This window comes from Bacillus rossius (assembly GCF_032445375.1).
Source record: "Bacillus rossius redtenbacheri isolate Brsri chromosome 4 unlocalized genomic scaffold, Brsri_v3 Brsri_v3_scf4_2, whole genome shotgun sequence".
Taxonomy (NCBI): Eukaryota; Metazoa; Arthropoda; class Insecta; order Phasmatodea; family Bacillidae; genus Bacillus; species Bacillus rossius.
In genome coordinates this window covers 38,540,152-38,552,750 of record NW_026962011.1, presented here as the reverse complement: position 1 = coordinate 38,552,750, position 12,599 = coordinate 38,540,152, and the positions used below count along the sequence as shown (strand labels likewise).

At 39.0% G+C, this 12,599-nt stretch overlaps 1 protein-coding gene across 1 annotated transcript in view; it reads right to left on the bottom strand.

Moving 5' to 3' along the window:
• Positions 1 to 2,112: 2,112 nt before the first annotated feature.
• LOC134541834 (protein lon-1-like) overlaps positions 2,113 to 12,599 on the bottom strand; it is a 70,255-nt gene continuing 59,768 nt past the window's right edge. The window contains exons 3-6 of the mRNA XM_063385529.1: positions 8,267 to 8,419; positions 5,873 to 6,002; positions 4,957 to 5,046; positions 2,113 to 3,397 (exon numbers count right to left, since the gene is read on the bottom strand). Of these exons, the coding sequence (XP_063241599.1) occupies positions 3,168 to 3,397; positions 4,957 to 5,046; positions 5,873 to 6,002; positions 8,267 to 8,419 (603 nt within the window). The 3' untranslated portion in view covers positions 2,113 to 3,167. The remainder of the gene's footprint in view (positions 3,398 to 4,956; positions 5,047 to 5,872; positions 6,003 to 8,266; positions 8,420 to 12,599) is intronic.

Below are 12,599 nucleotides of genomic sequence, written 5' to 3'. Positions count from 1 at the left end.
TTCTTTTGTTTATATAAAGATAAAATATTAAAACAATTTGTAACTGCTGTTATAAATCTTTAACCGGAAACAATTTTAGTGTATGATTTATTTTATAGATAGCATTTAACAATACACTATTTTAAGGTATTTCAGACTATGTTCTGTCAACTGAGGCCCTATTAAGTAAACAACCTTTTTGAGAATTTTTGCTATTAATGTAATATATGTGTGAAATTAATATAACACTGTTTCTTGGCCATTGTGACATTTTTTCAACACAGTATTAGTCATCCACTAAAGTGGACAATTTATAACTCAATAAAAAATGGAGTTTATAAAACTTTAAATGTGTGGGTTAAGGTGTATACATTTTAGTGGTCATCATACTTTGGTTATGAAATAATTTATTTTATTTTTACTATAAAATAATTATACATTATTATTTTTATTATAGTATCAGGTTATTACCACTCTAAAAAATCCAAAAAATAGTTAACTTACAATAAAAATATTAACATTAGGTATATCTTGGGAATCGACAAAGTGTGGCTGAAAGGGTTACATAACTAACACCCACAAATGTTGAAATTTGTTTAGTTAAACTAGTAAGATGATAAAAAAACTTATCAAATAGGCCTACATACTGTTCTACCTTATAGTACTTACATATAACACACTGGAAGCACCTAACAGCTCCTTTATAAAATTCCATACCTGACCACACTAAGTAGGTACAAAATTTAATACTGTCCATATAAAAAGCATTGCCAAGCAGCTGACACTACTTGGTCACTAAACATGATTCAATAACATCTCCACAGGCTACATAAACACACTAAATGAAGCGCACATTAAGCTTGTGCTTGCCGATGAAGAGACGTAATGCAGGTGCAATCACATTCAGATCTGTTCTACTTTTACAGCATTCAAAACTCATGAGATAAACAGCACTGAATAACATTTTGTACTTTAACAATTACATCTAACAGTTATATATGTAATATATTTTGATGGGTTATCACAGCTCATATCAGTTGATAGTGATTGTGCTTTGTAACAATAGTCAAGAATTTGCCTTGCCTGCTGAAATGCCTGTATGCCGAACAAACTACGAACACAACCTGGAAGTTTTAGTAGCACGAGTTCGTTGACTTCTATTGAAGATTATGCCGCTTGTGCAGTAATCAAACAGCTTAGTTTTTTGTGTTGCTGTTTTGTGAAGAATTGATAATGAATTATTGTTTTGAAGTGGCACATGATTATTTTCAAAACACCAACACTAGGAGATGTGATCACATAAAACACTGGCTTGCAACAGGCTAGCGATGGCTAGCGCAGTCGTGACTTGGGGCAAAGGAAAGTACACAACACTCCGTTGGATTAACCAGCTTAGGTCTAGCAATTTTTTCTTACTTGACAGAGGAAACCAGCTAGGTCTGCCCAGAGCATGCATGAACTTGAGTGTTTATAATTTTTGAGAAAGCATGTTTCCAGGTCACAAATCATACTTTAAATATCTGTACAATCTGTTGCTTATTTGCATGGTAAACTCGGGGCAAATCACATTCCTCTCACATCTGCTAACAAAATCATTCTGTAACACTGTTGTACAGCCCCACCATTTTTTCTCACCACATGTTTGGTGTATTGCATCAGTCCCACTTTACCAGCTTGGAAGAGCATGTGGCATCTCACTTAGCCATCCTGTTTATTTTCATGATGTAATGTTTTTTTTTTTTAATACTAAACTAAATAAAAGTTGTTTATTTCAAAAGTGAAAAGTTCTCTAGTTAAACTTTATGTTTATAGTGTAAAGTGTATATTTATAAGATAATATTGAAGAACTTTTTAAATTTTGGTTACGTCGTACAATATTTACACAGTTTGAACAATAACTGTTGCCAATCTTTATTATTTAATGTTGTATTGTTGTGTTGTATTGGCCACGGGTCAAACCAAATGACAATTTTCTTCCACTGTTATGAGAGCAACTTTAGAATGCAAAATATAATCTTTATGTTAACATAAATAATTACCTCAATTTATGTAAAAGTTTAAATATTAATACAAACATTATTTTGATAAATGTTGATTTTTAAATTTTAATGTATTAATTTAAAACAAACATTATAAAAGTAAGCTATTTATTATTTTATGAAAGTCTAAATAACTACTAGGCCTGCTACTTGTAAAAATCTATAGACACAGTTCTACCACACATTTCGATGCACATATTGTTCCTTAGCTAACAATGCCGCCTAACTAACATTTCAGTAACTTTACAGTTAGACTGTATTGTTTGTGAAGTGACAATATTTTTTCTTTTGATTTCTATTTCTATCATAAAGCCATATTTTCAGGTCACAGTGCCAAACTTACAATCCTGCAATTATACTGTAATTATTATTCTAATGGTACTAAGAATAATTATTTCTAATAAAAATTGCAGAACACTTTTTTTTTCTCTCAGGAAGGATTGTCAAAGTATGATGAAGATTTGTAACAACTCTCAAAATCTCTACAGACAATACTCTTAATTACTGTACTTGTCTAATGTTACATTAAATAAGCAGCATCAAATTCTGCTGTAATGTTAAAGGGATAGACTAATATCTATCCTAAGCTTTCTCTTTCGAGACAATGGGCGGATGCAATGCTGATGGGGAAACCAGAACCTTCATTCATTTCGGAAAGTCATAATATGGGGGACATACCCTCCAGCTTAGATATATATATTTTTTTCTATCTTATCATAACATCCCTTTTCAGATTTGACATTTGAAATCAAAGCTCATCATAGTGTATGTACCCGTGCATCGGTATTCTATTCATCCAGATCAAGTGACATTCATAATTTCTATTATGATAAAAATTGTAGACAAGTACTTTTGAATATAAATACATATGTGGCATAAATCAACATTAGCTAAACCAGCGTTTCCCAACCACATTATGGAGTTCAAATTTTTTTGAATGTTTATAGAAAAAATTCACTTATTTCATTCCGCTTTAGTATTAATAATGATTGTTTTGAAAATTGATTTGAAATATTTTAGTTGTCGCGAGTGACGTTTCATCTGAGTCGCCGCGGTCTCGCGCGGAGACGGGAGCGGTCCGGAAGTGTCGACGGCTCCCCGGCGTCACCAGAGGCTGCAGCGCGGGCCGGGCTACGCGCTCAGCGGCTGCTACGAGCAGTAGTCGGCGCTGCGCGAGGCGCTCGACTCGCTGCCCGACTCGCTGGTCATCTCGGCGTCGCTGCCGTCGGGGGCCGGTGGCAGCACGTTCTGCTGGAAGAGGCCGCTGGCGTTGCCGGGCGGCCGGTAGTGGGCCACCACCAACACCTTGCCGGAGCGGCTGCGGGCCTTGCCCACGCCGAGCAGGCGCGTGCTGGCCCACACCATCTGCGTGAAGTGCCCTGCGCACCGTGGCGACCATACACTCGTAGTTGGAGATAACGTAAATTTCGCCCGTTCATTTAGTCGCAAGCTAGAATGCAAACCTTCGCACTCTCGCACTGTGTTCATGATTGGACAGCAGTTATTATTTGGACACGCCCCTTCTACGACCGTGAGCCAACGAGGTCCGGCTGGGAGAGAAGTGAGCGAATCAGCTAGTGCTAATTAACAAGGATGAAACTGTTCAACCAATGGATAAGCAAACATCGGTTTAACACACCTATGACTTTGAATTCTACTCTTGAGGCCAGACGAATTCGCGAAATTTCCGGGTCTCTGCTCATAGTTCTTCACTTCAAAAATACTACTCAACATTCCAAAAAATTAATGAAATTTCTAAAAAATATTAAAGCAAAAAATACGTAAGAGAATATAAAATACTAAATCATCTTCAAGAGTTAAGAAGATGTGAGCTGCAATACAGAGCGAAACATCGGTGCAATCAACCACTTAGATGTGTCTCATCCTCATAAGCTGAGGTAGTTTATTGGACAATGGCCGCGAAAGCTTGCGAATGCGATCTACTTTAAAAATAAGTATGTAGTAATTAAAAACAATTTTAGTGAAACATATTTTGAAAACAGAAAATGATGTAGAAAATTTATTTTTCTAAATATCTAATTGTATATATATAAATTGAAAAAAGGTTAAATTTTGAGATAAAAATTTTAGTCTTAAAAATTGATGGACAATTATAAATACATAATCTTTGGTTTGAAAAATACATCAATATTTCATGCGATGATCTACAGCAAATGTCAAACTGCCTTGCTCATCCGATACAAGAGAGCAATTTCACAATGTTTTATGTAAAAACATTTTAACTGAACTTGATTGACACCTGTTGAGAGACCTACATTATATCTTGAAACTGATTTGAATGCCTTGATTTCACTGAAATTTGGACGGAGGCGCTCTGCCAATGGAAAGAGAAAGACTGCACAGCAGTTGAGGGACAAAGAGGCCTACTACAGTACTCGACCAGCAAGCTATGCCTCTCTCACACTAACAGATCTCCCAGCAGGCGAACACCTTGGATACATCGGCTGAGAGTAAATTATCTGAATAAATTATGGCGTAGCAAAATCTGGGTCATTGCGTACGATGGGCGGTGATGAGCGAAGAATGGACCACTGACGGAATGAATGCGTGGGGGAAACTCGAGAGAACCCACTGGCCTGCAGCAACGTCCACCACGCTCCCCACTTTAGAGAAATCCGGGTGTGACCTTGCTGAGAATCGAACTCGGATCACGTTGATGACAGATATGTGATCTGACCACTCAACCACCTTGGCTCCACATCCTGAAAGCTTCTTCAAGTTGTACAGCATACTTTTAAAATAATTTATCTTTTTCTACATACTGCAGCATCAATTCTCCACTATCTAACTCACTTTCAGTGCCTAAGATAGGTGCATCACTGATCCCATGTTACCACATTATTAAAAAAAGTTACAAGGATATAAACTTTATAAAATTGGTATTACTGTATTAAAAAAAACATATTAAAGGATTTACCTGCATTAACATTGGCATGAAGTACATCCGGCTCCTTGGAGAAGTTGTACTGCTTATTAGCGCTGTACCAGTAGGACGACACCTCTTGACCTAACATACAACAAACATGGCCTATGAAGCAAGGATTTTCCTATATTATATGTTATGCAAGTGTCTTTAATTCTTCTTTGATAGGAAATAATAATTTTTAAGGTTTTTTAATAGTATATATTAGTAGAGACCGGAAAAATTCGCGACTTCATTTCGCGATAGGCTAAAATACAAATCGTTATACCTCAGTGCTGACTCTGCTATTGGCTCACAACTCACCTGGATGACTCTGGGCCAATGAGAAACACCCAACCAAAGCTTTATCGAATAACAGGCTGCTACGCTGGAACGTCTCACAAGACAGCAGCCAATGAGTTGGTGGCATTTGACCGAGTATACGTAGAACTATGGAGTTCATCCTACAGGTCATTGAACCCGCGAATTTTTCCGGTCCCTATATATTAGTATATGCACTTTTTTTTATCTCATTTAGTTAAATATACATAAATGTGTAATCTTTTTTTTTTTTTTTTAGAAAGGAGACAATGATAGATATTAATAAATAAAAATATCAAAGTTATGTTCTCTTCTCAAATGTAATTTTACAAAATGTGATGCTACTTAAAATAACTAATTTAAGTGTAGTTGGTGTAATTATAAAAAAAACTGCCACAATTGTGTCATTATTCCTTTGGTGGAGGTTGGCTCCAATAATAATTGTATATACCCAATAATAATTCTATTTATTTGTAGGTATACTCAATTTTTGATCATAATTGCTTTTTCCTTACAATAACAGTACAATTTTTTTTTTCACTTTACCAACTATATCAACTGTATTGTTATATAAAGATGCAACAAGTACTGAGTAAAGGGTTCATCTCACCTGTAACATCATTCTGCTCGTCGTTGACTGGTCTACAAAACAGGTTCTGGCCAATGTCGCGGTCGTTGCGGTAGTAGAAAGTGTTGGCGTGAGCAAGATGATTGGCCCAAGTCTGGGCTTGCGAACACAGCTGGAAAATAAAACATTTCTCTGAACAAAATAGTTAGCGCTGCAAACCTTCTGTGTTCGGTCAGTGCTATCGTTGTGTTGTCTATAGTTATAGGCGTGCCTACAGGGGGAGCCAGGTGGGCCATGGCCCCCCCTAATGTAATCACTCAGATCAGAATTTTCTCTAATGCATTCGTTAATATTCGTATATTCCTGGCACTGTAGCACTCAAACTGTTTTTCAGTGTTGCAGCATGCTAATTAACAATATTTTTAAACATTTTATCGTTCTGGAAATATAGCCGCCTTAGTTTATTTAAAACACGAGGTCCCTTAAAATGGCCAAGCAAAAAAAAATTTAAGAGGTTTGTTAAAGTTCTGTTGTCTGAATTACTAAAAAGAAGATCATTTCAAGGTAGATCTGGCTCAAGCTATTGGAAAATTCGAGAGGGAAAAATGTGTAAGTACCCTTTAAACATTGTCTATGGAAATAAACATATTTTCAAGATTGTTAAAATTATACGGATATAAATATTAACTAGTAAACATATCTCGTTGATACTGCAAAAAAATATAAACAAGTCAATGAGTGAATGTATTTAGGCTATTTAACATTCTAAATTCAGCTTCTGATTTAAAAATTTAGCAGGGCCCCCCCTAATGGAAATGTCTGGGCACGCCTATGTATTATAGTACTTGTTTATCTTACATTTGTGTTTATAATGTTTGCTGTGTCGCCTGCATGTGTTCGTCTGTGTTATTTGACCATAGGCGTCACGGCGTCAGCTTCGGCCCAGGGTGACGTTTCGCCCTCCCGGGATGTTTTCCGCGGGCTTATTGGTACCTTTGTTTCACAGTAAAATAAAGGGACTTGAACTTTTTTTTGGTCAATCGAGCTGCGCGCTGCAGTGAATTTATGATCAATCGTCTGGACCTGTTATGTAAGTTATAAACTTATTTTGTTTTTGAGTAATAATAAGACTGCCTTGAACTCTTTCATTTTTTAATAAAACTGCACAAACTTTTATCGTAAGGGAATAATTTATCTTCGATGTTGACAACTATACGAACTTAGAAAACCAAACTTCAAAATCTTCGGATATAAACAAACATGAACTCTTCAAGTGATTTGAGTGTCTTGTTACTATTCTGGTTTGCTTAGCCAGACCAAGTTGGGATGTAACGATTAGTAATGTTCGAGTCCAAAAGAGTAAAATTGTACATTGAATGACAACCCGTCGTATGTGTGTTATTGTAAATAAATTTCTGTGGATGCCTTGTCGGGATGATGTCACGCGTCATGAGACCGTCCCTTGCACCTGGTAGGTAGGTAGGCCGACATGCTCCCAGATGCTACAGTGACCTAGGAACTCGACTTTCATAATCTGCTAGAGGATTGTGTGTTTCCGCAGACTCGAATGCCTGCCGTGATAATGGTGAGTCGCCCACTGGAGCCTCGTCATGAAGCAATGCCGCAGTGGTGGAAGCCACGGCACAGGTGAAAAAACAAACGATTTGGCCGGAAATCGAACCAGGGACCTTTACCTCATCAGACGGAAGATTTTGACAAATTTTTTTTGTAATGTGACATTTGTTCGGGCCCTACTGTTAGTTTCAAACCATGCAAATGTACATCCATGTGCAGTGCTGTGGAGAGGGAGGGGCAAAATCTTCAGGGCACGGGCCGTCAGCGGACCCCGTTGTATTGTTTGTGTTTACCATGATAGGACGAATAATTCCAAGTCTAACGTCCATAGAATTCATAAAGCCAAGGTCACATTCACATTTGGACAGTGCTGTGTGAAAGTGGATCGACCCACAAATATTTAGAACTGAGTAGGCCTAAATTGAGCTCAGAATATATCAAAATGGCTAGTATTATGGCTTACTCATTTTTTTGCACAACAGCATCCAGTTACAGTATTTAGAACTTTTTTTTTTTTTAAGTTGTTCATTCAGGGGCGTAGCCAAGGGGGGGGGAGGGGTTGTAAGGGTTCAACCCCCCCCCCCCCCCTTTAGCACCAAATCTTTAATTAATTTTTTATTCATCACTCAAACAAAATTTCATATTAAAATTAATAAAAATTTTACCATTACGATATTTAAATTTAAGTACCGAAAACTGCTAAAATAGCACTATTTTACACCTTAAAATCCAAATTTTCCCGCTTTAATACGGGGGGGGAGGGGGGGAAGGTTCTCAACACCCCCCCCATACACAAATCCTGGCTACGCCACTGGTTGTTCATAAGAGGCAGGGGGTCGGCGCGCGGGAGACGGCTGTTACCTGCGCGCAGAGGGCGAGCGAGGGCGCGCGGTGGCGCAGGCGGTACACGTTGTGCCAGTACAGGCAGTCGTTGACGAACTCGCTGCGCTCCCAGTCCGTGGGCGCCCGCCCGCCGCCGTCGCTCAGCACGCTCAGCGGCCGGTTGCTCAGGATCTGCGACACGAGAACCCCGCTGCAGTTGCGCACTAGCCCTGCCTCGCGTTCTTATCCCGTGCTGAGCCGCGCTCCCGGCATTGTTGAGCTTACTGTGTGAGTTCAGATGGACGTGTTAAGGCCCGTCTACAATAGCAATGTCCTAAACTGTGTCCGAAGGACACTCGCCGCTGATTGGTCCACGTGACCCTCTGACGTCATGCGTCAAGTGGGCGAAGGTTCGAACCTACCTGGTCCGAAGACATTCGTCAATTTGAACTTTTTGTCCCAACCTGTGTACTTCGGACACAGAAAAAGAACAGAACACTCACGATATTTGAATTTCCGGTTCCCGTTTGAAAACGTGGTGTTTGTTTTTGTTATTGAAGGAAATGGAAGGTGTTGTAAGTCAAGAAGAGCCACTTTGCCTTACTGAATAAATATATAATATTGAACTTCCACAACTTTCATAAGTTCAATCTCAAACTACAAAGCATCAAAGCAATAAAAAAAAACATTTGGTTTGACACATTTACTGCGCTCTGGTAACAACTTTAGAAATCAATACATTCGGACATCGGACATCGCAATTGTGGACAGGGCAGTTTTCGGTGAGACAATGTGACGTCACTCACATTCGGATAAGGACACGGACCACGCACAGGTTCGGACTATTGTAGACGGGCTCTTAGACTTCCCTACGTGTGACTCATGCTAGACAATGGTAATCATTCATTCAATTACGTAAGGTAGTAACAAACCGTATTGGCCTTCCAAAATCCATAGGCCTATGTGAATCTCATAGCAGATTTGTGTGAGTATGGTTATGAACGTTAAAATATATGTACTGATGTGAAGGGTATTTTTTTTTAATTTTTTTTTTTATACTTAAACGTAAGCGCTTTTCTGTTGGGGTTCCATTCGTTAAATAAATTCACTCGTGAGTGTTTCCCGTCGGGTGATTCTCGACAGTTGGATGACGGGGAGCGTGCGACGACTGCGTGCTGTAGGCCCCACACCGGACATCGCCCGACCGTCCCCCCGGACAGGTGCGGAGGGACGCGCACCCCGTATCGACCCGGGGCCCCGCGCCGTCTCCTAGGAGACCCGTCACCTGGCCGCGGGCACAGCATCCCCGCCCGGCCTCGAGCCTTCGGTGGCCAGCCACGCGTCGTGCGTCAGCGATCCCTTCGCGGCGAACGGACCTTTCGAACGAACGGAAGCAGATGATTCGTTCGCTACGTAAAGAACTGGTTCTTTCAGAGTCAGGGGCGCAACAACAGGGGGGGGGGGGAAGGGTATTTTGCCCCCCCCCCCCTCTGAAACCTTGAAGTGGGGGCAAACGGGGGCAAAGAAAGTGCTGTTTAATCAATTTTTAGATAATAAAACTGCTTAAATAGCACCATTTTCCACCTTGAAATACTAATTTTTCCCGGGGGAGGACCCCTGGACCCCCCCGCTTCATTAGGGGGGATCGATGATTCTTTATAAAAAGGTATATTGCCCCCCCCCTCCTTGGAAATTTAGTTGTTGCGCCCCTGTTCAGAGTCGATTACTCGGAAGCTGAGCACGATTCGGGAGGATATGAAACGCCGAGAGAAGAGCACCGGCCAGGCCAGTCTGTTTTTCGTTCTTAAATTGACTCGTGACGTGGGGAGTCGCGATAATAGTAGGTAATCGCATAGTGTGCGCGTATTCACACGAGCGAACGATAACAGATAAATGAATAAGGGGATGCAAGTGGGGGTTAAGCCCACCCCACACGATGCCCATTTTCTGCTATAACTTCTGTTATACCCATGGGTATAAAAATTTTCATAAAAATTTGTATAGCAGAACCGCAGAAAGATTTCTTAACTCCATACACACGATACCTAGAATGCTAACAGAAAACCAGCCAACGCAGTTGCCGACCAAAGCAAACATATCAGGGGAGGATAAACCTGTCGTAGTCAACTTATCAAAATACTGAAAAAAAAAACACCTGTTTGTGTTAAAAATTATGTAACTTGCGGAAATATTATTTGATATTTTATCTTATATTTTTCATTTGCAAATAAATAACAAAATTGGTTTAGTATTTAAAAACAAATTAAGAGCAATTTTGGAATTACAAATATATTTTTAAGTTGTAGGTTAATTTCAAAATCTAAAAATATATAAATTTAAATGATACAAGGGACATTGGGTTTACTAAATGTAGTTTATGTACGGTTTAAATTCTAATTTTAATTTAATTATACAGTTAATCAAGCTAATTTCATTGTAATAGTAAAAAAAATGCTACCGATTCATATATGTTATATATAAGATTTATTGATTACTTATATATTTAACTACATAATTAGAGGAATTGTAACTAATATTTTTTGTAACCCAGTGAGACAAATAAACACGCACATACCGCGTAATAAATTTAAATCTTCGGTGAAGAAAAACATTTTGCATGTTTTTTTTTTTACCCTCACAGGTGTGTCGCTATGAAGTATCAGTTTATTCATTATTAATTTATGGACACTCGTTTCTTAATAAACGTTGGCGTTTTAATTATAAAATTAACTTTTGGTTTAAATTATTTGTGAACATGTGATTTTACTTTACTTTTTTAAAAGTAAAAATAAATCTAGGTACGTAGTACTATGAATAAAATCAATGGACTGAGACACCTAAATGTAGTTAATAATATTATATCATAAATTAATTCTAATAATTTATATTTGCAGAAAGCACAGTATGTACAATTTAATTATCTGTTATTTAAAAAAAACTAAAAAAAAAATAAGATTGATGAGGATTCGAACCACATTCAAAAGTCACCTTTCTATCTCTGCCATCGTGCCCTTCGCCACTACGCTACCGCAACTTCTACGGATGTGATAGGAGATAATGGGTAATATAGAGTGTAATGTATTTTCATAACGTATTTTAAAATTTTCGATTACTTCTTTCTGTGGCAATTTCAGCTTAACAAATATATTCCATAGTAGTTTTACTATTATAAAGTTTCATTTGGCATACCATTACATTTGTTACGTCCCTTAATGTTGACAATACAGACTCTATACGGGGTTATATTGCAACACGTGGGTCCGCCATCTTGACGGCTCCAGCTCGTGGGTATAGCAGAAAAATAGAACACGTTCTATTACGGTTTTGGCTAAGACTTCTGTTATGAAAACTTTTATACCCAGAGCCAGACCCCTTGGAAGGGTGCTGAAATGTTACCCACACGGGAGCAGGCGCGCTAGCATAAAAATTACATGAAAACTGCTAAGGAAATGGGTGTCGTGTGGGGCAGGCTTTAGCGACTCGACAAGTATCGCCTAGACCAGGGGTTCCCAAAGTGTGCGCCGCGGCGAAGCGATTCTCTTTACCATTCTCCGAAACCTCGACTTAAGTGTTCGCGGGTACAAAATAAACAATTTAATTTCTAGCGCTCGCGTAGTGCTTCGCTTACTTGCGCACTCGCCGATACTTATCTACTACACGCCCGAGACATCTGTGGTCCCGGTAAAATGTGAACTTCCCAAGGTAGCATACAGGGTGGTGAAATGCAAAAAACCTCATACTATTGCAGAAGAGCTTGTTCTACCGGCTGTTCTCGACATGGTGAATATTATGGTAGGAGAATCGGCGGGAAAATTAATTTCTAAGGTACCCCTATCTAACAACACTATCAGTCGAAGGATCTAAATTAGCAATTAATAGAATAAATGAAAGGCAAGGAATTTGGTCTGCAACTTGACGAAGCTACTGACAGTAATATTGATGCACATATGATTTGTTATGTACGCTTTGTGGCTGACAATATTATTGTCGAAGAACTCTTATTCTGCAAAAACATTACCGAAAGTGCAAAGGCTCATGACTTTTTTGAAATTCTTGAAAAGTTTATTACAGAAAATGGTTTGAATTGGGAAAAATGTATTGGTGTACACTAGGCGCAATATAACTCCGAGCTTGAGCTACGTCACACATGAGGAGTGTTGACTGCAACACGTGTGGGGGGTCGGGTGGATGAGGAGGGGGTATAAGCAGATACGGCGACCTTGCACAGCAGGTAGAGAAAAGCAGAAAACATTCACCACTTACCACTGACGTTCCAAGCACTACCTCAGTTCTTCAACGCCACTGACTGTTCCATCCGAAGAGTCTGATGTGTAAACGTCACTGCTGTCACTGTTTGCATCACCTAACTGAA